The sequence below is a fragment of the Oncorhynchus tshawytscha genome, linkage group LG23 (genome assembly GCF_018296145.1).
Source record: "Oncorhynchus tshawytscha isolate Ot180627B linkage group LG23, Otsh_v2.0, whole genome shotgun sequence".
Classification (NCBI taxonomy): domain Eukaryota; kingdom Metazoa; phylum Chordata; class Actinopteri; order Salmoniformes; family Salmonidae; genus Oncorhynchus; species Oncorhynchus tshawytscha.
The window spans coordinates 24753394-24781093 of NC_056451.1; the positions used below are offsets into that span (position 1 = coordinate 24753394).

At 43.5% G+C, this 27700-nt stretch overlaps 1 protein-coding gene across 1 annotated transcript in view; it reads right to left on the reverse strand.

Moving 5' to 3' along the window:
• Positions 1-3743: 3743 nt before the first annotated feature.
• LOC112247616 (non-homologous end joining factor IFFO1) overlaps positions 3744-27700 on the reverse strand; it is a 35014-nt gene continuing 11057 nt past the window's right edge. Inside the window, exons 2-9 of the mRNA XM_042304995.1 lie at positions 23551-23611; positions 13616-13711; positions 11430-11570; positions 11117-11304; positions 10795-10921; positions 6466-6561; positions 4972-5102; positions 3744-4749 (exon numbers count right to left, since the gene is read on the reverse strand). Of these exons, the coding sequence (XP_042160929.1) occupies positions 4647-4749; positions 4972-5102; positions 6466-6561; positions 10795-10921; positions 11117-11304; positions 11430-11570; positions 13616-13711; positions 23551-23611 (943 nt within the window). The 3' untranslated portion in view covers positions 3744-4646. The remainder of the gene's footprint in view (positions 4750-4971; positions 5103-6465; positions 6562-10794; positions 10922-11116; positions 11305-11429; positions 11571-13615; positions 13712-23550; positions 23612-27700) is intronic.

Here is a 27700-nt window from a genome sequence, read left to right on the forward strand (position 1 = left end):
ATCCACATCATCTCCTTCTCATGATGCCATCTATTTTGTGAAGTGCACCAGTCCCTCCTGCAGCAAAGCACCCCACAACATGATGCTGCCACCCCCATGCTTCAAGGTTGGGACGGTGTTCTTTGGCTTGCAAGCTTCCCCCTTTTTCCTCCAAACATAACGATGGTCATTATGGCCAAACAGTTCTATTTTTGTTTCATCAGACCAGGGGACATTTCTACAAAAAGTACGATCTTTGTTCCCATGTGCAGTTGCAAACCGTAGTCTGGCTTTTTTACGATGGTTTTGGAGCAGTGGCCTCTTCCTTGCTGATCGGCCTTTCAGGTTATGTCGATATAGGACTCGTTTTACAGTGGATATAGATACTTTTGTATGTTTCCTCCAGCATCTTCACAAGGTCCTTTGCTGTTGCTCTGGGATTGATTTGCACTTTTTGTAGCAAAGTACGTTCATCTCTAGGAGACAGAACGCGTCTCCTTCCTGGGCATTATTACGGCTGCATGGTCCCATGGTGTTTATACTTGCGTACTAAGGATGAACCAGACTTGTGGAGGTCTCCAATTTGTTTTCTGAGGTCTTGGCTGATTTCTTTTGTTTTTCCCATGATGTCAAGCAAAGAGACACTGAGTTTGAAGGTAGGCCTTGCAATACATCCACAGGTAAACCTCCAATTGACTCAAATGATAACAATTAGCCTATCAGAAGCTTCTAATGCTATGAGATTTTCGGGAATTTTCCAAGCTGTTTAAATGCACAGTCAACTTAGTGTATGTAAACTTCTGACCCACTGGAATTGTGATACAGTGAATTATAAGTTAAATAATCTGTCTGTAAACAATTGTTGGATAAATTCCTTGTATCATGCACAAAGTAGATGTCCTAATCGACTTGCCAAAACTATAGTTTGTTAACAAGAAATCTGTGGAGTGGTTGAAAAACAAGTTTTAATTACTCCAATCTAAGTGTATATAAACTTCCAACTTCAACTGTAGCTTAAGACATGCATATCATTTTTTCATGGTTTCAAAACCTGTTATTCACAACCTATATAATCGTTCAGAGAAAGCCTTGGAAACCCTTCTACAATATTGAGGTGTGACCAGCAGCCTGCACCTGTTTCAACAACTTCCTCATCAAACAAGAAAAAGAAAAACACAAATGAAATGGACTCCATTTGGTTGTTGATAAAGAGATAGTGTTTGTGAAGGAATCCTTGTGTTCTATTATTGAGTTATTAAATATTGTTTATCTGAGGTTTTGTATTCAAAGTCAGGCATCTTTCAATGTCAATGAAGACAAACAAAAATGTATTGTACATCTACATTCTACTGAATAATAACATTGTGTATGTTGAATTAACAGAGGGGAAATCTACTCCTCAGCTGTAGCGATTTCACCCCATCTACAAATAGATGACAAGTGGAGAAAATAAAACAAGTTTTCCTCAGTAATTGTTTACATTCGTGACGTGTACGAGTTTGACTTATTACAGATGTAGAATCTTAATTTGAGCTAGGACAAAATTCTGCAGCAACAGGAAATGTGATTTATTTTGTGGATTATAATTAATGGCCATTTTTGTATGGGTTGATGCATTTTTCATTAGGGAAAATCAAGTCTGAAATTTCAAAGTGGAAATTACAAACTTTAGAAGCCCTTTTAGAACAGGAAAATTCTTGGCAACAAAGGTGATCAAATTAAGATCCTACATCTGTACATGTCATTATTACTTTTCTGTTACATATAATACTCGTATTATTGCTGTTACTGCTGTATTATTGAATATACATATTTGCTTTGCTCTTTCTTTATAAACGGCTAACTTTTAAGCTCAAAAATAGGTTAGATCATATCAAGCACCGTGTCAGATAGCTTTTCAGCATCAGTATTTAGTACTTCTATAACAATGTTTCAGCAATATTTCTCAAAGTTAATTCAGACTGCTTGTTTTCAGTTGCTTTGGCACTCAAGTAGAAAACACAAATTATCTCAGCAGGTCATCAATCTATCCATATATTCAATAATCTGTCCATCTATCTATCCGTACTGCACATTCATCTGTCGGTCTGTCTATTTGTTCATCTGTGGACATTCTGTCTTTTATAGCCTGTTCATCAATCTTCCGTTTCTCTCTGATACAATACTACTGATGCATTGAGTCCTTACCAACCAGATCAGACATAGAAATAGAGAGCACAGAACAGATACATAGATCTCGCCTATCTAACTTATCATAGCTAGCCTACCCATCTCCCTGCTAGAGGACAGAGTAGCAGGGCTTTCTCTGCTCTCTGCTGCTGGAAACTAAACAAAACATTAGTATACATTAGACAGCTCATGGGTATAATAACACTTGGGTGTCAATGCCCTTTGTCATATGTATCCCTCTCCCAGTGTCAGTGACAGAGAGACACAGAGAGCAGGGCAAGGCCCCAGAGCTGCCCTCAGATCAGCTTTAACAGAGTATTTACACTATTCACACTGCACTACCACATATAGGGCCGACACAGAGCCTATGACTAGCCTGGTACCAGATCAGTATGTGCTCTAGCGAACTTCTTTCACCATAGATGCCATGACAAAAGTCAAAGTCCCTGATAGAAGTGGATCAGTGGCAGAGATGACCTCTCTGGAGTCACATAGAAAAGCATATGGCATGACAACGATAGTTAGAGGAGTTGACTAAAGCACATATACAGATCTGGAACCAGGCTAGGCTATGGTCATCACTAGTTTACACAGCCACAAAGTCAAACCCTGTCTATTTCTACAATTTATCTTCTTAAGATCTGAACTGAAACTTAACCACACTACTAAACTTTGATATAGCCTATTTTCATTTTGTGGCTGTGTTATCTAGTGGAAACTCTAGGCTACAGCTGCATTCTAAAACAAAAAACTCTGCTCTCGCTCTCCCCCCTCTCTCCTCTTGTTGACTCTGGTTACAGTCACCTATTTACTTTACTCGACACAGTAAAATGGTATTACATTATAATTACAATAAAACTACTTTTGGGGTTCTTTGGGATTCAGTGAAACAAGCACCACTATGTAACATTTAGTACCAGGTAGTTAGTTACCAGTTGTGTTGAAGAAAGAATACAATGTTACACAATGTTATCAAATAATTCCTTAGTAAATACCAGGTAAGTGAAACAGGACGGTAAAATAATGTTACCATGACACCCTGTCTGGTGTCAACAAAAGGGCAGAGAGACGGGCAGGCTTTTGTTTCAAAATGTGACTCATGAGTGCAGAATCACACACACGGGATATCAGTGACGCCATCGGAGTGACTGCATCTTAGAGTTTAGTTTACGATTGGACTTTTTCTAGTTTTCATCGATACCTATGAATGAAGTGTAGATGTCTTGATAAAATGAGTGATTTGATATTATTTTAGTCCGTTTGAATAACTATGATACAGTACATTTCTGTTTTGTTGCTAATAAAGTGATACATCTGGAGTTTTTCTCTCTTGCCAACTGGGCTTTGCTTTGTTTAAGGGTGTGTTCGTAAATTCTCTCTGGCTATCGACTCCGATTTCAAAGCACTCTCATCTGAGTGTGCCAGAGCGCAGAATAACTGATGACTTCAGCAGCGCTCAACACCCGGTGAATAGGGCCGGTGTCAGTAAACATCGGCAAAAAGCTTCATTCAATTGTTGCCAGCATCACAGTTAGTCACCAGCGCTCTGGATAACATGTAAACAGCCAAACCAGCTCTGCTAGGGTGAGTAAAATGGTCAGAGTCAGGTGCTCTCATTTTTGTCTGGAAGTAGCTAGCAAGCTAGCCAACGTTAGCCAGTTAGCTTGGGTGCTTGACTGCCATTTTGAGGTCAGAAGGCTCGGATCAACCCTACTCCTCGGCCGGAGCGTTCAGCGTGCGCTATGGACGCTCCAAGAGCGAAACACGCTGAATTTACCAACGGACAATCTGACAAAGCTTTGAATTTACGAACGCACAGAGCGCACTCTGGCACTCCAGAGTGAATTTACGAACACACCCTAAGGCTTATATTTACTGTGTTATACTTCTAGGTGAGTTTGACTGAGTCTGAAAACAACCCTCAATGTTGCAACAGGAAAGCACACTGTTAGAATGATCTGCTATGCTAGTCTATCATGAATGTATTGGTGTGTGGCGTGTTTATCATTATGGCTGTGTGGAAATGGATCATGCTATAGGAGTTATTACCATGGTTCTCTGTAGTACCAACGACTACCTTAAGAGTACACGCTAGCCTACAACTCATATGAGTTCATTCAAATATTGCTCATACGTTGCTATGAGGTATTCTCAATTCAAGTTGTGTATTTCAATCCATTACCTCGTTACCTTTGCTCTGCTAAACAGTGGATTCTTATGTACAGACTTCCATGGTGCTAGTAATACCACTTTCCAGTCGAGGGGACTAAAAGCTGTTGGAAACACACAACACTACACCGTAGCTAAAAACAGATAGATCTGCCACTTTCCTATTTTGAGGTATGTGAATGAAGATAGCATGAAGAAAATTTAAAATAGACTAATACGCATCTAGTGTTTAGAATGTAAACATGGCGTTGCTATAGTGACGGTAGAGTGTTGCGTGGTACAGTGCTTGGATGGTATGAAGGTCATGTGATGGAGGTGGTCTTGATAGGTCATGATCTGGGAGGAGAGTTGGAGAGAAGAGGCGACGCTGTTGTCCCTTCCTTCTTAGCCTGGTCAACGCTCTCCTCACCAGCCACAGGAGAGCCAGGCTTACTATAAAGAGAGCGAGAGAAAGAGAGAAAGAAGATCATTTTGGGGGAATGCATCATTTAGACAATAACAGGTATACAGTGGGCATAAGAATGTGTTTAAAACTTGGTCAAATAAAATGTACAGATTACTGTAAACTACTGTAGGTCATTAAAAGTGAGCCAAAGAGAAACCGTGAGAGAGAGAAGTGAGTGCCGGTGGCAGAGAGTGAGGGAGTGAGTGTACCTGTCCCCACTCTGGGTGATGAGTCTCCTGCAGGTCTCCATCTGCACATCCAGGCCTCTCTTCATAGAACACATCTCCATGTATTCATGTAGGTGACGGTTCATATCACTCTTAGCTGTAGCCAAGTCATACTGGGGAGAAACACATCACTCTTAGCTGTAGCCAAGTCATACTGGGGAGAAACACATCACTCTTAGCTGTAGCCAAGTCATACTGGGGAGAAACACATCACTCTTAGCTGTAGCCAAGTCATACTGGGGAGAAACACATCACTCTTAGCTGTAGCCAAGTCATACTGGGGAGAAACACATCACTCTTAGCTGTAGCCAAGTCATACTGGGGAGAAACACATCACTCTTAGCTGTAGCCAAGTCATACTGGGGAGAAACACATCACTCTTAGCTGTAGCCGAGTCATACTGGGGAGAAACACATCACTCTTAGCTGTAGCCGAGTCATACTGGGGAGAAACACATCACTCTTAGCTGTAGCCAAGTCATACTGGGGAGAAACACATCACTCTTAGCTGTAGCCAAGTCATACTGGGGAGAAACACATCACTCTTAGCTGTAGCCAAGTCATACTGGGGAGAAACACATCACTCTTAGCTGTAGCCAAGTCATACTGGGGAGAAACACATCACTCTTAGCTGTAGCCAAGTCATACTGGGGAGAAACACATCACTCTTAGCTTGTGCCGAGTCATACTGGGGAGAAACACATCACTCTTAGCTGTAGCCAAGTCATACTGGGGAGAAACACATCACTCTTAGCTGTAGACAAGTCATACTGGGGAGAAACACATCACTCTTAGCTTGTGCCGAGTCATACTGGGGAGAAACACATCACTCTTAGCTTGTGCCGAGTCATACTGGGGAGAAACACAACACTCTTAGCTGTAGACAAGTCATACTGGGGAGAAACACATCACTCTTAGCTGTAGCCAAGTCATACTGGGGAGAAACACATCACTCTTAGCTGTAGCCGAGTCATACTGGGGAGAAACACATCACTCTTAGCTGTAGCCGAGTCATACTGGGGAGAAACACATCACTCTTAGCTCTAGCCGAGTCATACTGGGGAGAAACACATCACTCTTAGCTGTAGCCAAGTCATACTGGGGAGAAACACATCACTCTTAGCTGTAGCCAAGTCATACTGGGGAGAAACACATCACTCTTAGCTGTAGCCAAGTCATACTGGGGAGAAACACATCACTCTTAGCTGTAGCCGAGTCATACTGGGGAGAAACACATCACTCTTAGCTGTAGCCAAGTCATACTGGGGAGAAACACATCACTCTTAGCTGTAGCCAAGTCATACTGGGGAGAAACACATCACTCTTAGCTGTAGCCGAGTCATACTGGGGAGAAACACATCACTCTTAGCTGTAGCCAAGTCATACTGGGGAGAAACACATGGAGAAACACATGGTCAACACATGGTCAACCACTAACGTAGCCCAAGACACTGTCTCACACACCCCCCCAACAAACCTCAATCTGGTCGATGGTCTCTTGGTATTCTTTCTCCCTGGATTTGAATAAGTCCTCAGTGTCGTTAATCACCTTCTCCAGACACTGGTCTTCCTGCTGAGAGGGAGAGAGGGAAGGAGGAAGAGCGAGAGAAAGGGAAGGAGGAAGAGCGAGAGAAAGGGAAGGAAGGAGCGAGAGAAAGGGAAGGAAGGAGGGAGAGAGGGAGGGAAGGAGGAAGAGCGAGAGAAAGGGAAGGAAGGAGGGAGAGAGGGAGGGAAGGAGGAAGAGCGAGAGAAAGGGAAGGAAGGAGGGAGAGAAGGAGGAAGAGCGAGAGAAAGGGAAGGAAGGAGGGAGAGAGGGAGGGAAGGAGTAAGAGCGAGAGAAAGGGAAGGAAGGAGGGAGAGAGGGAGGGAAGGAGGAAGAGCGAGAGAAAGGGAAGGAAGGAGGGAGAGAGGGAGGGAAGGAAGAAGAGCGAGAGAAAGGGAAGGAAGGAGGGAGAGAGGGAAGGAGGAAGAGCGAGAGAAAGGGAAGGAGGAAGAGCGAGAGAAAGGGAAGGAAGGAGGGAGAGAGGGAGGGAAGGAGGAAGAGCGAGAGAAAGGGAAGGAAGGAAGGAGGGAGAGAGGGAGGGAAGGAGGAAGAGCGAGAGAAAGGGAAGGAGGGAGAGAGAGAGGGAAGGAGGAGGGGGGGGCGAGAGACAAGGAAGGAGGGGGAGAGAGACAAGGAAGGAGGGGGAGAGAGACAAGGAAGGAGGGGGAGAGAGGGGGAGATGGAGAGAGGGGGCGACAGAGAGAGGGAAGAAAAATACATGGAAGTGATAAATTAAAGAGTACGGTGATAGAATGACAGGGGAGAAAGACGGTGTTTCTTTATGAAGATGTGTCTGTGTGTGTGAGTATTGGTTGTTTATGAAGATGTGTCTGTGTGTGTGAGTATTGGTTGTTTATGAAGATGTGTCTGTGTGTGTGAGTATTGGTTGTTTATGAAGATGTGTCTGTGTGTGTGAGTATTGGTTGTTTATGAAGATGTGTCTGTGTGACCAGACAGTACAATACAGTAGAGTTACACCTGGTACACCTCATGACCAGACAGTACAACACTGTAGTTACTCCTGGTACACCTCATGACCAGACAGTACAACACAGTAGAGTTACACCTGGTACACCTCATGACCAGACAGTACAACACAGTAGAGTTATACCTGGTACACCTCACGACCAGACAGTACAACACAGTAGAGTTATACCTGGTACACCTCATGACCAGACAGTACAACACAGTAGAGTTATACCTGGTACACCTCATGACCAGACAGTACAACACAGTAGTTACTCCTGGTACACCTCACGACCAGACAGTACAACACAGTAGAGTTATACCTGGTACACCTCATGACCAGACAGTACAACACAGTAGAGTTATACCTGGTACACCTCCGGCCAGACAGTACAACATAGTAGTTACTCCTAGTACACCTCACGACCAGACAGTACAACACAGTAGTTACTCCTGGTACACCTCATGACCAGACAGTACAACACAGTAGAGTTATACCTGGTACACCTCATGACCAGACAGTACAACACTGTAGTTACTCCTGGTACACCTCACGGCCAGACAGTACAACACAGTAGAGTTATACCTGGTACACCTCACGACCAGACAGTACAACACCGTAGAGTTATACCTGGTACACCTCACGGCCAGACAGTACAACACCGTAGAGTTATACCTGGTACACCTCACGACCAGACAGTACAACACCGTAGAGTTATACCTGGTACACCTTACGGCCAGACAGTACAACACAGTAGAGTTATACCTGGTACACCTCCGGCCAGACAGTACAACACAGTAGAGTTATACCTGGTACACCTCACGACCAGACAGTACAACACCGTAGAGTTATACCTGGTACACCTCCGGCCAGACAGTACAACACAGTAGAGTTATACCTGGTACACCTCATGACCAGACAGTACAACACTGTAGTTACACCTGGTACACCTCACGACCAGACAGTACAACACCGTAGAGTTATACCTGGTACACCTCCGGCCAGACAGTACAACACTGTAGTTACTCCTGGTACACCTCACGACCAGACAGTACAACACAGTAGAGTTACACCTGGTACACCTCATGACCAGACAGTACAACACTGTAGTTACTCCTGGTACACCTCACGACCAGACAGTACAACACCGTAGAGTTATACCTGGTACACCTCCGGCCAGACAGTACAACACTGTAGTTACTCCTGGTACACCTCACGGCCAGACAGTACAACACCGTAGAGTTATACCTGGTACACCTCCGGCCAGACAGTACAACACTGTAGTTACTCCTGGTACACCTCACGGCCAGACAGTACAACACCGTAGAGTTATACCTGGTACACCTCCGGCCAGACAGTACAACACTGTAGTTACTCCTGGTACACCTCACGACCAGACAGTACAACACAGTAGAGTTACACCTGGTACACCTCATGACCAGACAGTACAACACTGTAGTTACTCCTGGTACACCTCACGACCAGACAGTACAACACAGTAGAGTTATACCTGGTACACCTCATGACCAGACAGTACAACACAGTAGAGTTATACCTGGTACACCTCATGACCAGACAGTACAACACAGTAGAGTTACACCTGGTACACCTCACGACCAGACAGTACAACACAGTAGTTACTCCTGGTACACCTCATGACCAGACAGTACAACACAGTAGAGTTATACCTGGTACACCTCATGACCAGACAGTACAACACTGTAGTTACACCTGGTACACCTCACGACCAGACAGTACAACACAGTAGTTACTCCTGGTACACCTCATGACCAGACAGTACAACACAGTAGAGTTATACCTGGTACACCTCACGACCAGACAGTACAACACCGTAGAGTTATACCTGGTACACCTCCGGCCAGACAGTACAACACTGTAGTTACTCCTGGTACACCTCACGACCAGACAGTACAACACAGTAGAGTTACACCTGGTACACCTCATGACCAGACAGTACAACACTGTAGTTACTCCTGGTACACCTCACGACCAGACAGTACAACACAGTAGAGTTATACCTGGTACACCTCATGACCAGACAGTACAACACAGTAGAGTTATACCTGGTACACCTCATGACCAGACAGTACAACACAGTAGAGTTACACCTGGTACACCTCACGACCAGACAGTACAACACAGTAGTTACTCCTGGTACACCTCATGACCAGACAGTACAACACAGTAGAGTTATACCTGGTACACCTCATGACCAGACAGTACAACACTGTAGTTACACCTGGTACACCTCACGACCAGACAGTACAACACAGTAGTTACTCCTGGTACACCTCATGACCAGACAGTACAACACAGTAGAGTTATACCTGGTACACCTCATGACCAGACAGTACAACACTGTAGTTACACCTGGTACACCTCACGACCAGACAGTACAACACAGTAGAGTTATACCTGGTACACCTCATGACCAGACAGTACAACACTGTAGTTACACCTGGTACACCTCACGACCAGACAGTACAACACAGTAGAGTTATACCTGGTACACCTCACGACCAGACAGTACAACACCGTAGAGTTATACCTGGTACACCTCATGACCAGACAGTACAACACAGTAGAATTACACATCGCTGAGGTAATATACTGATGTAATCAGCTAATTAAATTACAGTAAGGCCTTTTTGTTTACCTCAGAGTGAAGACACAGTGTTAAAAATATATCTTCTGACTGGTAAATGGAAAACAGATACTAACTAGCAACTAGTGTGTGTGTGTGTGTGTGTGTAGACACAAGCCTCCAGGCATGCAGTCATTAGTGAAAAGCTTTTTGGAGTGTGTAAGCGTGTTGGGGAAAATAATTGCCTGCTAAAATATATTTCCCAGAGGAGTGAAGGTCAGTGCCCTGGGACAGTTTAAACCACTAGCACCACTGAAATCAGACAGCCAGGCCAAATGCCTGTGAGCAATAAACCCTGTTATCAGCATGCCATTACCACATCCCTCACCAATTTCTGTCTAGCTCTATTCAAAACCAATTCCTGGAAAATACAATTGACAAAGCTGTAAAGTGAGTAACTGCGAATATAGAAGCTCCTGATAAATATCTATGGGCTGTTGTGTAGCCTATGCAAAAATATATCTGTACAAATCATTAAAACAATATAACTAATTGGACAAAGGTATTGCACTAAGTCATCAATTTGTACTTATGAGAGGTTGAAGGTACTACTTCCATAGTTCTAACATCAGTTAACCGCATAGAGTTACTATGGAATACCTAAATATCAACATTCTAAAGCGCACCATACCTCTCCTGGCTGGTGGGTGGTCTCTGGAGCCAGAGTGCATCCTGGGAAGTCCTCCCACAGCAGCAGAGTCTCCTCTGTCTCCTCCCAGGCCAAGCTGTCACAGTCATCTTCAAACTCACACTCCCGCCTGCAACACACATAAATGTTTGTTTATTAACGTTTGTTTGGCCTCTGGAGAAAATGCACATGGAAGCTTCCTTCTTATCAGTCTAATACCTTTACTATGGTAGAGTATAGACAGTGTAGAAGCTGGTTGTACCTGTAGACGCCTAATAAGAGAAACTACACATGTAACAAACACCAGTCCTGTAATGTTACTCACAGCTGGTTGAGCATCCTCTGCATTTCCTCGTTGATCTGATTGGCTGACGAGCCACAGAGCTCCTCCTCTCTGGGCAGGCCCCCATCGCTCTCCGAGGTGCTGATAGTCTCATCACCCTCACTACTGTTGACGGACAGCGGGGTCTGTTTCCGAGGGCGACAGTTGATGGCAGACTGGGTGTTAGGGACCTAGGAGTGGAAAGAGAGACTTAGACAGACAAACCGATAGACAGAGCGAGAGAGACACAGACAGACTGACACAGACAGACACCGTCAGAGACAGACACCATCAGACAGAAAGACAGACAGACTACCTGATACATCTGGATGACATCCTCACAGTTCCTCTGCTGGGCCACGTCACACAGGCGAGCAGTGATGTCGATGCGTCTACAGATGTCCATGTCCACTTTCATGGCCTTCTCCTGGATCTTACTGTCCAGATCAGACATGTTCTACAAAGAAAGAGAGATGGTTATGGTCTCCTAGTAAGAGTTATCATCCTAACCAGACCAGGAGTGATCTCTGTGTAGAGTGTGAGAAACAGACTAGGGGACCCAGTGGGACAGGAGAATGAACCAGACAATATTGAGAGTGAAAAGGGTCATCGATGAGCAGATGATTTGTGTTCAATCAGATCAGGACAGTATGAGGCTGTGTGTGTATATGGGAGAAAGATGTATACCAGTTGTTGATGATGGTTCTGTTAGGTGTGGATGGCAACATGAGATGGCGCTGATAGAGATGGCAGCCTCGCTTCAAGTCCTTAGGAAACTGAGCAGTATTTGGGTTTTTTATGCATTACTTCTTACAGTGTTAGCCCAGAAAACCTTAAGTGTTATTACATACAGCCGGGAAGAACTATTGGATATCAGAGAGACATCAACTTACCAGCACAACCAGCACTACAACCAGGAATATGACTTTCCCAAAGCGGATCCTTTGTCTGCAACTCCCGGGGCATTTGAACTGATTCCAGAGGCAGACCCAAAACAACGCCATCAGAGGAAAGGGTGTCGGAGCGGTCTTCTAGTGAGGCTTCGGATACGCGCATACCACCCACCGCTTCCGAGTATATTCCTCGCTAACGTCTAGTCCCCAGTTAACAAAGTCGACAAAATTAGGGCGAGAGTTTCTTTCAAAAGAGATATCCGGGATTGTAACATACTCTGTTTCACAGAGACATGGTCAACGGGATTTTCAGTGCATCGCGCCGACAGGAACAAACATCTCTCTGATAAGAAGAAGGGCGGCGTGTATGTTTCCTGATTAACGATTCATGGTGTAATTGTAAGAACATAAGTCCTTTTGTTCACCTGACCTAAAATTTCTCACAATCAAATGCAGACCATATTATCTCTCAAGAGAACTCTCCTTGGTTATCGTCACAGACATGTATATCCCCCTGCAAGCGGATACCAAGACGGCCATCAAGGAACTTCACTGGACTTTATGCAAACTTGAAACTATATATCCTGAGGCTGCATTTATTGTAGCTGGGGATTTTAACAAAGCTAAATCTGAGAACAAGGCTCCCTAAATTCTATCAGCATATCGATTGCAGTACAGGAGCAAGTAACACACTCGACCACTGCTACTCTAACTTCTGCAATGCATACAAGGCCCTCCCCCGCCCTACTTTTGGCAAATCTCAGGAGGCTGAAAAAATTTTGGCTTATCACCGAAAACCCTCAATAACTTTTACAGGTGCACAATTGAGAGCATCCTGTCGGGCTGTATCACCGCCTGGTACACTAACTGCACCACCCACAACCGCAGGGCTCTCCAGTGGGAGGTGCGGTCTGCACACCGGATCACCGGGGGCAAACTACCTGCCCTCCAGGACACCTACAACACCCGATGTCACAGGAAGGCCATAAAGATCATCAAGGACAACAACCACCCAAGCAACTGCCTGTTCACCTTGCTTCCATCCAGAAGGCAAGGTCAGTACAGGGGCATCAAATATGGGACAGAGAGATTGGAAAACAGCTTCTATCTCAAGGCCATCAGATTGTTAAACAGCCACCACTAGCACAGAGAGGCTGCTGCCTACCTACAGACTTGATATCATTGGCCACTTTAATAAATTGAACACTAGTCACTTTAATAATACCACTTTAAGAATGTTTACATATCTCACATTACACATCACATATGTATATACTGTGTACTGTGTCCTTCACTATCTATTCTTTACTATCTATTGCATCTTAGCCGCTCTGTCACTGCTCATCCATATATGTTATACTTATATATATTATTATCCCATTCCTTTACTAGATTGTGTGTATTAGGGTTTGTTGTGGAATTTGTTAGATATTAGGTTTTGTTGGGGAATTGTTAGATATTACCTGTTAGATACTGCTGCACTGTCAGATCTAGAAGCATAAGCATTTCTCTACACTCGCAATAACATCTGCTAACCATGTGTATGTGACCAATACAATTGGATAAGAGAAGGTGCATATTGAGAGGAACTTTATGGATGTAGACTCACGTTGCTCATGAGGCCTTTGAAGAGCACCAGTTCAGCCTTCAGCTGCTGCACTCTGACAGCCAACTCATCCTGACAGCCCTCACTCTCCTGGAGGTCCTACAAACAAAAACACACATAATCATGAGATGCATGTCCATGCACACAGGTACACTCACACACACAAACGCACGCAGGCCTGCACAAACACACACACAACCCCACCACTCACACACATCCTGCAAACCAGCTCAGCCCCTACTTTCTGGATAAGGCCAGATTATAAACTCAGCAAAAAAAAGAAACATCCTTCCACTGTCAACTGCGTTTATTTACAGCAAACTTAATATTTGTATGAACATAACAAGATTCAACAACTGAGACATAAACTGAACAAGTTCCACAGAAATGTGACTAACAGAAATGGAATAATGTGTCCCTGAACAAAGGGGGGGGGGGTCAAAATCAAAAGTAACAGTCAGTATCTGGTGTGGCCACCAGCTGCATTAAGTACTGCAGTTCATCTCCTGCAGTTCAAAACCGCAACTCGTCAGTGAAGAGCACTTTTTGCCAGTCCTGTCTGGTCCAGCGACAGTGGGTTTGTGCCCATAGGCAACATTGTTGCCAGTGATGTCTGGTGAGGACCTGCCTTGCAACAGGCCTACAAGCCCTCAGTCCAGCCTCTCTCAGCCTATTGCAGACAGTCTGAGCACTGATGGATGGATTGTGCGTTCCTGGTATAACCCGGGCAGTTTTTGTTGCCATCCTGTACCTGTCCCGCAGCTGGGATGTTCGGATGTACCGATCCTGTGTAGGTGTTGTTACACGTTACACATACAATTTATTGCCCTGGCCACATCTGCAGTCCTTATGCCTCCTTGCAGCATGTCTAAGGCACATTCACGCAGATGAGCAGGGACCCTGGGCATCTTTCTTTTGGTGTTTTTCAGAGTCAGTAGAAAGGCCTCTTTAGTGTCCTAGGTTTTCATAACTGTGACCCTAATTGCCTACCGTCTGTAAGCTGTTAGTGTCTTAACGACCGTTCCATGTTCATTAATTATGGTTCATTGAACAAGCATGGGAAACAGTGTTTAAACCCTTGACAATGAAGATCTGTGAAGTTATTTGGATTTTTACTAATTATCATTGAAAGACAGGGTCCTGTAAAAGGGGCGTTTCTTTTTTTGCTGAGTTTATATTGAGCAACTCAGGGTAGGGCCAAACAGTAAAACATTCTATATTGACCATCTCAGGGTAGGGCCAAACAGTAAAACATTCTATATTGACCATCTCAGGGTAGGGACAAACAGTAAAACGTTCTATATTGACCATCTCAGGGTAGGGCCAAACAGTAAAATATTATATATTGACCATCTCAGGGTAGGGCCAAACAGTAAAATATTATATATTGACCATCTCAGGGTAGGGCCAAACAGTAAAATATTCTATATTGACCATCTCAGGGTAGGGCCAAACAGTAAAACATTCTATATTGACCATCTCAGGGTAGGGCCAAACAGTAAAACATTCTATATTGACCATCTCAGGGTAGGGCCAAACAGTAAAACATTCTATATTGACCATCTCAGGGTAGGGCCAAACAGTAAAACATTCTATATTGACCATCTCAGGGTAGGGACAAACAGTAAAACATTCTATATTGACCAACTCAGGGTAGAGCCAAACAGTAAAACATTCTATATTGACCAACTCAGGGTAGGGCCAAACAGTAAAACATTCTATATTGACCATCTCAGGGTAGGGCCAAACAGTAAAACATTCTATATTGACCATCTCAGGGTAGGGCCAAACAGTAAAACATTATATATTGACCATCTCAGGGTAGGGCCAAACAGTAAAATATTCTATATTGACCATCTCAGGGTAGGGCCAAACAGTAAAACATTATATATTGACCATCTCAGGGTAGGGCCAAACAGTAAAACATTATATATTGACCATCTCAGGGTAGGGCCAAACAGTAAAACATTCTATATTGACCATCTCAGGGTAGGGCCAAACAGTAAAACATTCTATATTGACCAACTCAGGGTAGGGCCAAACAGTAAAATATTATATATTGACCAAATCGGGTAGGGCCAAACAGTAAAATATTCTATATTGACCATCTCAGGGTAGGGCCAAACAGTAAAACATTCTATATTGACCATCTCAGGGTAGGGACAAACAGTAAAACATTCTATATTGACCATCTCAGGGTAGGGCCAAACAGTAAAATATTCTATATTGACCATCTCAGGGTAGGGACAAACAGTAAAACATTCTATATTGACCATCTCAGGGTAGGGACAAACAGTAAAACATTCTATATTGACCATCTCAGGGTAGGGCCAAACAGTAAAATATTCTATATTGACCATCTCAGGGTAGGGACAAACAGTAAAACATTCTATATTGACCATCTCAGGGTAGGGCCAAACAGTAAAATATTCTATATTGACCATCTCAGGGTAGGGACAAACAGTAAAACATTCTATATTGACCATCTCAGGGTAGGGCCAAACAGTAAAATATTCTATATTGACCATCTCAGGGTAGGGACAAACAGTAAAACATTCTATATTGACCATCTCAGGGTAGGGACAAACAGTAAAACATCATATAAATCTTGACTCAAATCGCACTTCAAATCCAAAGTACAACTATAATCTGTCCATGATGATTATATATTCTTTACAGTGTAAGGATAGATGTTCTTACCCTAAGTCTTACTACAAATCCAAAGTACAACACACAAACATACAGTACATACACAGATTATACATTGACAACCCTGCCTACTTAATCTCACAAGTGCCTTGGATCATATTGTTGATCTAATTCTACCTCTTCTCTCTGAAGTATTTGATTCCATAAACTACTAGCCATAATATTTTGCAGAACTTCTTCCTGAGGTATGTCTTGACATAAGTTGATTGTGTCTGTGGTGCAAATGAAATAGGGTAACTTGACTTGACTCATCCCTGAGTGTTTCTTTGTGTAACTCTTGTACATTGTTCTGCATGGATAGTTGAATGTAAAGTGGAACTTTGCTGCATGCCATGTGGTCTCCTGTTGGCTCAACAGAGCCTGTCTAACTGGGTTAGGTAGATGTCCCCTGCAGTTGCATCCTCACACAACAAACCTGAGAAACCAGAGCCCCACCTGGCTCAGGATTATATGCTCACCGATGGCAAAATGGCGCCGACAGACATGGCAGCTCTGCTTCTAGCTCCTTAGCAACTTTGCAGTATTGTTTTTTGTGTGTTATTTCTTACAGACGGAAAAAACTTTTGAATATCATAGTGGTGGTAACTCACCAGCATTACGACCAGGAATACGACTTTCTCAATTTGGATCCTTTGTTCGTAACCCCCAGGGCATTTGAAATTATCCCAGAGGCTGCTACAATGCCGCCGTTGGAGAAGTGTAGACTTCAAGTCTGACTCAGGAGGAGTGCACACCATCCACCACTTCCGAGTATATTACTCGCTAATGTTTAGTCCCTGGACAATAAAGTAGACGAGCCCAGGGCGAGGATCTCCTCCAGAGAGACATCAGGGACTGTAACCTATTCTGTTTCACGGAATCAAGGCTCTCTCCGGATATACTGTCCTGGTCAATACAGCCAGCTGGGTTCTCAGTACATCGTGTACACAGAAATAGAGAACTCTCCGGGAAGAAGAAAGCGGGGGTGTATGTTTCATGATTAACTACTTATGGTATGATTGTGATAATGTACAGAAACTCAAGTCCTTTTGTTCATCAGACCTAGATTTCCTCACAATCAAATGCCGACTGTATTACCTACCAAGAGAATTCTATTCAGTTATGCTCACAGCCGTGTACATTCCCCCTCAAGCCAATACCACGACGACCCCTAGTCCGACGCAATAACGACCTGCCTCTTGTTGCATTCCACAAGGAGACTGCCTGTTACGCAAATGCAGTAAGCCAAGGTAAGTTGCTAGCTAGCATTAAAATTATCAATCATAATCACTAGTTAACTACACATGGTTGATGATATTACTAGATATTATCTAGCGTGTCATGCGTTGCGTATAATCTGAATGAGCATACAAGTATCTAAGTATCTGACTGAGCAGTGGTAGGCAGTAGCAGGCGCATAAACATTCATACAAACAGCACTTTCATGCGTTTTGCCAGCAGCTCTTCGTTGTGCGTCAAGCATTGCGCTGTTTATGACTTCCAGCATATCAACTCCCGAGATGAGGCTGGTGTAACCGAAGTGAAATAGCTGACTAGTTAGCGCGCGCTAATAGCGTTTCAAATGTCACTCGCCCTTGCTCTGCATGGGTAACGCTGCTTCGAGGGTGGTGTCGTGGAGGATCGTTACAAAATATAACACTTACAAGAACTTGTGAATTCAATATAGGCTTTTAATACAAACATATCAGAAGCCTAGATGGTCCGCGGAACACACCCTTTTCCAGAGCACTGGCTCTGTATTTATACACATACAACATATGAGTCCATCCCACATGCAAATGAAGTTACTTCCCTCAGTCCATCTGCCAAGATTATCTTTCAATCTGTGCTTCCTGCTTGTTCACGCCCAATAACGGCCATATCTGCTTTTAGTTAAGTTATAATGGTGACAGGACCTCTTCATGTCCCAAAAATAATACATGCCCATCTTATCCTATGGGCCCCTTATGTTTAGCTTGGTGTGTTCTTTGGTATGTCTGTCCTTATTAGGACTAGTAGACTATGTGTCTCTTCTCTTCCTGTCCTAAAAATATATGTCCTGTCTATAGTCCATCCGTTGGTCATTTGGCTGACCCTCTCCTTTGTGTGTCCCTCTGACCTTGGTATGTCCAGCTGTCCTATGCTCTCATGGCCTTACTTTGGTTTCCTGCCCTCTACAATAGACAATGCATTTTACCCTAAACATAATGCATTTTATGGCTTTGGCCATTACGTCTGTTATTTCTTGGTTTCCTGTTTTTACCAGAATGGCAAATGCACTCTAAGTGTATCTTCCTCTTGTGGTTTAATGTACACCTTTGCTCTACAGCCCTATATGTACAGCTTGCTCCCACAGTGGCTGTTGTCGTTGTGTTCCTGGTTCGAGCCCAGGGAGGAGCGAGGAGAGGGACGGAAGCTATACTGTTACACTGGCAATACTAATGTGCCTATAAGAACATCCAATAGTCAAAGGTTAATGAAATACAAATGGTATAGAGAGAAATAGTCCTATAATTCATATAATAACTACAACCTAAAACTTCTTACCTGGGAATATTGAAGACTCATGTTAAAAGGAACCACCAGCTTTTATATGTTCTCATGTTCTGAGCAAGGAACTTAAATGTTAGCTTTCTTACATGGCAAATATTGCACTTTTACTTTCTCCAACACTGTGTTTTTGCATTATTTAAACCAAATTAAACATGTTTCATTATTTATTTGAGGCTAAATTGATTTTATTGACGTATCATATGAAGTTAAAATAAGTGTTCATTCAGTATTGTTGTAATTGTCATTATTACAAATAAAATAAAATAAAACTCGGCTGATTAATCGGTATCGGCTTTTCCGGCCCTCCAATAATCGGTATCGGCGTTGAAAAATCATAAAATCGGCCGACCTCTAGTACCCATGCTGCTAAAAACCACTGCTACTCCAACTTCAGCAACATATGTGGCAGGGTCTACAGACAATCACGGATTACAAAGGGAAAACCAGCCAAATGGACGTCTTGATCCCGGACAAGCTAAACACCTTCTTCGCCTGCTTTGAGGATAACACAGTGCCACCAACACAGCCCGCTCCCAAGGACTGTGGAAGTGCACTGCCCGCACTTCAAGGACATCAACCACCCTAGCCATGGCCTGTTCACCCGCTATTGTCCAGAAGGCGAGGTCAGGATGATAGCGGGGTGAACAGGTCGTGTCTCGGGTGGTTGAAGTTCTAGATGATCTTTTTGGCCTTCCTGTGACATTGGGTGTTGTAGGTGTCCTGGAAGGCAGGCAGTGTGCCCCGGTGATACGTTGGGCAGACCGCACCACCCTCTGGAGAGTCCTGCGGTTGCGAGCAGTGCACTTCCGGTCACAAGACACAGGCTTCCTTATTGTCCCTAGAATTTCCAAGCAAACAGCTGGATGCAGGGCTTTCTCCCATGGATCTCAATTTTTATGGAATGGTCTACCTATCCATGTGAGAGACACAGACTCAGTCTCGACCTGTAAAGTCTTTATTGAAGACTCATCTCTTCAGTAGGTCCTATGATTGAGTGTAGTCTGGCCCAGGGGTGTGAAGTTGAACGGCAAGGCACTGGAGCGACGAACCGCCCTTGCTGTCTCTGCCTGGCCGGTACCCCTCTCTCCACTGGGATTCTCTGCCTCTAACCCTATTATGGGGGCTGAGTCATTGGCTTACTGGTGCTCTTCCATGCCTTCCCTAGGAGGGGTGCGTCACTTGAGTGGGTTGAGCCACTGGCGTGATCTTTCTGTCCGGGTTGGCATCCCCCTCGGGTTCGTCCCCTATGGGAGATCTTCGTGGGCTATACTCGGCCTGGTCTCAGGGTAGTAGGTTGGTGGTTGAAGATATCCCTCTAGATGTGTGGGGGCTGTGCTTTGGCAAAGTGGGTGGGTTATATCCTGCCTGGTTGGCACTGTCCGGGGGTATCATCGGACGGGGCCACAGTGTCTCCCGTCCCCTCCTGTCTCAGCCTCCAGTATTTATGCTGCAATAGTTTGTGTCGGTGGGCTAGGGTCAGTCTGTTATATCTGGAGTATTTATCCTGTCTTATCCGGTGTCCTGTGTGAATTGAAGTATGCTCCCTTTAACTCTCTCTTTCCTCTCAGAGGACCTGAGCCCTAGGACCATGCCTCAGGACTACCTGGCCTGATGACTCCTTGCGGTCCCCAGTTCACCCGCTGTCCCCAGTCCACCTGCTGTTGATCCAGTTTCAACTGTTCTGCCTGCGGATATGTAACCCTGACCTGTTGACCGGACGTGCTACCTTGTCCCGGACCTGCTGTTTTCAACTCTCTCTACCGTACCTGCTGTATCTAACTCTGAAAGATTGGCCATGAAAAGCCAACTGACATTTACTCCTGAGGTGCTGACCTGTTGCACCCTCTACAACCACTGTGATTATGTTCTGTTATAATCTCCATCCAGCACAGCCTGAAGAGGACTGGCCACCCCTCAGAGCCTGGCTCCTCTCTAGGTTTCTTCCTAGGTTCCTGCCTTTTGAGTTTTTCCTAGCCACCATGCTTCTACATCTGCATTGCTTGCTGTTTGGGGTTTTAGGCTGGGTTTCTGTATAGCACTTTGTGACATCGGCTGATGTAAAAGGGGCTTTATAAATACATTTGAATTATTGATTTTGTACAGGTGCATCAAAACTGGGACCAAGAGACTGAAAAACAGCTTCTATCTCAAGGCCATCAGACTGTTAAATAGCCATCACTTTCCGGCTACCAACCGGTTACTCAACCCTGCACCTTAGAGGCTGCTGTCCAATATACATAGACATGGAATCACTGGTCACTTTAATAAATGTTTGCATACTGTTTGACTCATTTCATATGTATATACTGTATTCTAATCTACTGTATTTTAGTCAATGCCACTCGGACATTGCTCATCCTAATATTTATACACTACCGGCCAAAAGTTTAAGAACACCTACTCATTCAAGGGCTTTTCTTTATTTAAAAAAAACTATTTTCTACATTGTATAATAATAGTGAAGACATCAAAACTATAAAATAACAAATATGGAATCACGTAGTAACCAAAAGTTAAACAAATCCAAATAGATTTTATATTTGAAATTGATCAAATAGCCAACCCTTGCCTTGATTACAGCTTTGCACAATCTTGGCATTCTCTCAACTAGCTTCAGTTGGAATGTTTTCCTAACAGTCTTGAAGGAGTTCCCACATATGCTGAGCACTTGTTGGCTGCTTTTCCTTCACTCTGCGCTCCGACTCATCCCAAACCATCTCAATTTGGTTGAGGTTGGGTAATTGTGGAGGCCAGGTCATCTGACGCAACACTCCATCATTCTCCTTCTTGGTAAAATAGCCCTTACACAGCCTGGAGGTATGTTGGGTCATATGTTGGGTCAAACAAATGATAGTCCCACTAAGCGCAAACCAGATGCGAAGGCGTATCGCTGAAGAATGCTGTGGTAGCCATGCTGGTTAAGTATCCCTTGAATTCTAAATAAATCGCAGACAGTGTCACCAGCAAAGCACCCCCACACCATAGCACCTCCTCCTCCCTGCTTTACAGAGGGAAATACATCCTTTCACCCACACAGCGGTTGGAACCAAACATGTCAAATTTGGACTCCAGACCAAAGGACAAATTTCCACCGGTCGAATGTCCATTGCACGTGTTTCTTGGCCCAAGCAAGTCTCTTCTTCTTATTGGTGTCCTTTAGTAGTGGTTTCTTTGCAGCAAAAAGGCCTGATTCACACAGTCTTCTCTGAACAGTTGATGTTGAGATGGGTCTGTTACTTGAACTCTGTGAAGCATTTATCTGGGCTGCAAGTTCTGAGGCTGGTAACTCTAATGAACTTATTATCTGCAGCAGAGGTAACTCTGGGTCTTCCTTTCCTGTGGCGGTCCTCATGAGAGCCACTTTCATCATAGCGCTTGATGGCTTTTGCACTGACTGCACTTGAAGAAACTTTCAATGTTCTTGAAATGTTCCGTATTGACTGACCTTCATGTATTAAAGTAATGATAGACTGTCATTTCTCTTTGCTTATTTGAGCTGTTATTGCCATAATATGGACTTGGTCTTTTACCAGATAGGGCTATCTTCTGTGTACCACCCCTACCTTGTCACAACACAACTTATTGGCTCAAATGCATTAGGATGGATAGAAATTCCACAAATTAACTTTTAATAAGGCACACCTGTTAATTTAAATGCATTCCAGGTGACTACCTCATGAAGCTGGTTGAGAGAATGCCAAGCGTGTGCAAAGCTGTCATCAAGGCAAAGAGTGGCTATTTGAAGAATCTCAAATATAAAATATATTTTGATTTGTTTAACACTTTTTTGGTTACTACATGATTCCATGTGTGTTATTTCATAGTTCTGATGTCTTCACTATTATTCTAAAAATAGTAAAAATAAAGAAAAGCCCTTGAATGAGTAGGTGTTCTTAAACTTCTGACCGGTAGTGTATATTTCTTAACTCCATTCTTTTACTTTAGATTTGTGTGAATTGTTAGATATTACTATTACAATATTTATCTCCACCCGCAATAACATCTGCTTAATATGTATGTGACCAATACAATTTGGAAGTAGGACGTCAAATGCCTTTCAGATGTAACTATCTGATGGGGACCAACGGTGCCATTTTGGGGAGTTGATATTGTTGCTGTAATTCAATCATGCTGAATGTGTGTAAGTAGCTCCACCCGTTCCTCAAATAGTTAACCATTTGGCTGTCTGATCATGACTGTCAGCTGCTTTCTATAACACGTATGACGAATGTCATGGGAGGAGCATCTAACTAGTAGGTTAGGGATGTATACATAGCCTACAGTACAATTATGTTAGCTGTTTATCCACATACATATTAGGTTAGTGGTTTGCACACTCTTCAACCAAGCTGTTTCATACAAGCAATTGTATTAGGTTGTTTTGCATGCGTCAGGGCAATGTCAAATGTGTCAACACCACCAGAACCTGATGACACAGCGTCAGAGACAACACTGCGCCTCTGGCCCCGCGCCCTAAGTTAGTGTATAGATCAGTGAGGAGGGCCTTTGTGTCTACAAGCATTGAGCTCCTAAACATTTCAATGTAATGTCTTGTTGTCATGTTTGATATGCTGACATGGCTTTGTTCTTATCCCTGCAAATCAACAGACATTTACCCCCTATGCATCAATCAATATGAGAGGCCAGGCACACACACACACACACATGCACACACACACACACACACACAGTGTTACCTCCTGTAGGTCTTCCATCTTCTGCTGCATGTCCACTCTGACAGTGTACTCCTCCTCCCACCTACACAACAAAATATAATGTGAAGTAAATTACACAGTAAAATGGCAACATCATAATAATAACTATTAACCGTGTGTGTGTGTGTGTGTGTGTGTGTGTGTGTGTGTGTGTGTGTGTGTGTGTGTGTGTATGTCTGAAACCCCTGGTCCATGAATCTGGGCCCCAGGGTCAGACAGCACCATCCATCTAGTGTACAGTAATCTCATTAAAACCCTGTACAGTTGACATGTTAGAACTACAATGGCTGATTCAAAGACTCAACACACCACACTGCCATTGCTGCTTAAAATGCACAATACTGCGACATGTTGGAGCCTTTACCAAACTGCTCTTAAAACAAATAGGAGGTTATATGGTGTACAGAGAGATGTTTTTTGTGCCATTGTGCACACTGTTGTGATTGAGATAGATGGGTAAGGTGAGAGTGAGGGAGGGGGAGAGAGCGAGGGAAAGATGAGCTGAGCTCTCTTTGGAAGCCACCTCCCTTTTCCAGCAATCACAGCCTGCCGTGCAGAGTATACCGCATTGCAGATACTAGGTGGAGGGGAAGGCGCATGGCCGCATGCAGTTGGGGAGAGAGAGAGAGGTGTGGGGGAAGGGGGTTGAAGAGAGGAGAGTGGAGCTGGCAGTGGAGAGCATACAAGAGAGAGAGAGAGAGAGAAAATTTGGTATAGATCAGACATAACCTAACCCACTCTAGTCAATTAATTAAAACAGGAACATTTCACATCTGGTTGGAAATAAATAGGGAAATGATCTCAGAGAAAATGGTTGTCCTGTGTGGTACACAGGTACACCTGTCTCCCCCCATACATTAATGATGACACCTTCTCCATCCTAGAGGGGGAGATCAACCCTTTCCAGGCCCAGAGACATGTACTAGTCTGTGGCGACCTAAAGCCAGAACCCGACACTCTTAGCAGACAGGGAGACAAATACCTACTTGGAGGTGACAGCATTCCCTCCCCAATATGCCCCCCAGACACAACTGACAAAACAACCAACAAAAACAGGTCACAACTCCTGCAGCTCTGTTGCATGCTGGGTCTAGACATAGTCAATGGTAGGCTTCGAGGGGACTCCTACTGTAGGTACACCTACAGCTCATCTCTTGGCAGTAGTACTATAGGACTACTTTATCACCGACCTCAACCCAGTGTCTCTCGGAACAATCACAGTCATTCCACTGACACCCCTATCAGATCACAGCAAAATCACAATCTTCTTGAACAGAGCAATACTCAACTAAGGCATTGAAGCTGAACAAACCACATGCTTTTAAGAAATGCTATAGATGGAAGGAGGGTAGTGTAGAAAACAAAACAACTATTGGCCAACAACAAATCCAATCCCTCCTAGACAATTACCAGGACAAAATGTTTCCCTGCAATAGTGAAGGTGTAAAAGTAGCCATAGGATGCCTGAACACTATATTTGATCTATCAGCTAACATATCAAATTTAGAAAACTAAAAACAATTAGAAATGGTTTGATGAAGAACGCAAAAACCTAAGAAAGAAAATGAGAAACCTATCCAACCAAAAACACAGAGACCCAGAAAACCTTTAGCTTCCGCCTTCAAGATGGTGAAACACTAAAATAATACAGAAATACACTAAGAAAACGAAGGAACATCATTTCAGAAATCAGCTCAATGAAACTGAAGATTCCATAGAATCAAATCACTTCTGGGAACATTGGAACACACTAAACAACACAAAGAGCTATCTATCCATAATGGAGTATGGATAAAACACTTCTCCCATCGTTTCAGTTGTATAACAAACAACAACACAAAGAGCTATCTATCCATTATGGAGTATGGATAAAACACTTCTCCCATCGTTTCAGTTGTATAACAAACAACAACACAAAGAGCTATCTATCCATAATGGAGTATGGATAAAACACTTCTCCCATCGTTTCAGTTGTATAACAAACAACAACACAAAGAGCTATCTATCCATAATGGAATATGGATAAAACACTTCTCCCATCGTTTCAGTTGTATAACAAACAACAACACAAAGAGCTATCTATCCATTATGGAGTATGGATAAAACACTTCTCCCATCTTTTCAGTTGTATAACAAAGAAAAACGTATACATGATAATTTACTAAACATAGAATCAGCTATGAAAGACGACCAGAACCCACTGGATTCTCCAACTACATTGGATGAGCTACAGGCCTGTATTGTTGATGGTATCCTAAACTAAATGATTAAATATACAAACCACAAATAGGCTATTCTTAAACTCTTCAACATTATCCTCAGCACTGGCAACTTCCCCAATATTTGGAACCAAGGTCTGATCATCCCAATCCACAAAGTGCAGACAAATTTGACCCCAATAATTATAGTGGAATCTGCATCAACAGCAATCTCTGAAAAATCCTCTGCACCATCATCAACAGCAGACTCCATCATTTCCTCGTATTCACCCTGCACACCCTTACTGACAAACGGACCAAAATAAAGCAAAGTCTTCTCATGCTTTGTTGATTTCAAAAAAGCTTTTTGCAAAGGCACTTGAACAGCCTACAGCACCAGGCCTCACCATACTGGACTCACAAATCACATGTCTACTGTTTGCAGATGATCTGGTGCTTCTGCCCCCAACCAAGGAGGGCCGACAGCAGCACTTAGATCTTCTGCACAGATTCTGTCAGACTTGGGCCCTGAAAGTGAATCTCAGACAAAATTAATGGTGTTCCAAAAAAGGTCCAGAAGCCATGACAACAAATACAAATTCTATCTAGATAGTGTTGCCCTAGAGCACACAAATAGTTATGCTGACCTCGGACTAAACATCAGCACCACAGCTAACTTCCACAAGGCTGTGAACAATCTGACGGACAAGGCAAGAAGGACCTTCTACCCCATCAAAAAGAACATAAAGCTTGACATCCCAATCAGTAACAGAACCCATTGCCCTCTATGGTTGTGAGGTCTGGGTGGGGTCCACTCACCAACCAAGAATTCATTAAATGGGACAAACACAATTGAGATTTTGCCTGCAGAATTCTGTAACAAATTACTTTATGTGCAACACAAAACCCAGAATTATGCATGCAGAGCAGAATTAGGACTACACCCACTAGTTATCAAAGTGCAGAAAAGAGCTGTTAAATTCTACAAACACCTAAAAGGAAGCGATGCCCACACATTCCACCACAAAGCCCTCACCTACAGAGAGATGAACCTAGAGAAGAGTCCCCTCAGCCAGCTGGTTCTGAGTCTCTGTTCACAAACACAAACTGACCTCACAGAGCCTGAGGACAGAAACGTATTTAGACCAAAACAAATTATGAGAAAGCAAAGGGATAACTATTTGACACACTGGAAAAAAATCTACCAAAAAAAACCTGAGCAAATTGGATTTACATGTTTTTTATTTCACCTTTATTTAACCAGGTAGGCCAGTTGAGAACACCTTTATTTAACCAGGTAGGCCAGTTGAGAACACCTTTATTTAACCAGGTAGGCCAGTTGAGAACACCTTTATTTAACCAGGTAGGCCAGTTGAGAACACCTTTATTTAACCAGGTAGGCCAGTGGAGAACACCTTTATTTAACCAGGTAGGCCAGTTGAGAACACCTTTATTTAACCAGGTAGGCCAGTTGAGAACACCTTTATTTAACCAGGTAGGCCAGTTGAGAACACCTTTATTTAACCAGGTAGGCCAGTGGAGAACACCTTTATTTAACCAGGTAGGCCAGTGGAGAACACCTTTATTTAACCAGGTAGGCCAGTGGAGAACACCTTTATTTAACCAGGTAGGCCAGTTGAGAACACCTTTATTTAACCAGGTAGGCCAGTTGAGAACACCTTTATTTAACCAGGTAGGCCAGTTGAGAACACCTTTATTTAACCAGGTAGGCCAGTTGAGAACACCTTTATTTAACCAGGTAGGCCAGTTGAGAACACCTTTATTTAACCAGGTAGGCCAGTTGAGAACACCTTTATTTAACCAGGTAGGCCAGTTGAGAACACCTTTATTTAACCAGGTAGGCCAGTTGAGAACACCTTTATTTAACCAGGTAGGCCAGTTGAGAACAAGTTCTCATTTACAACTGCGACCTG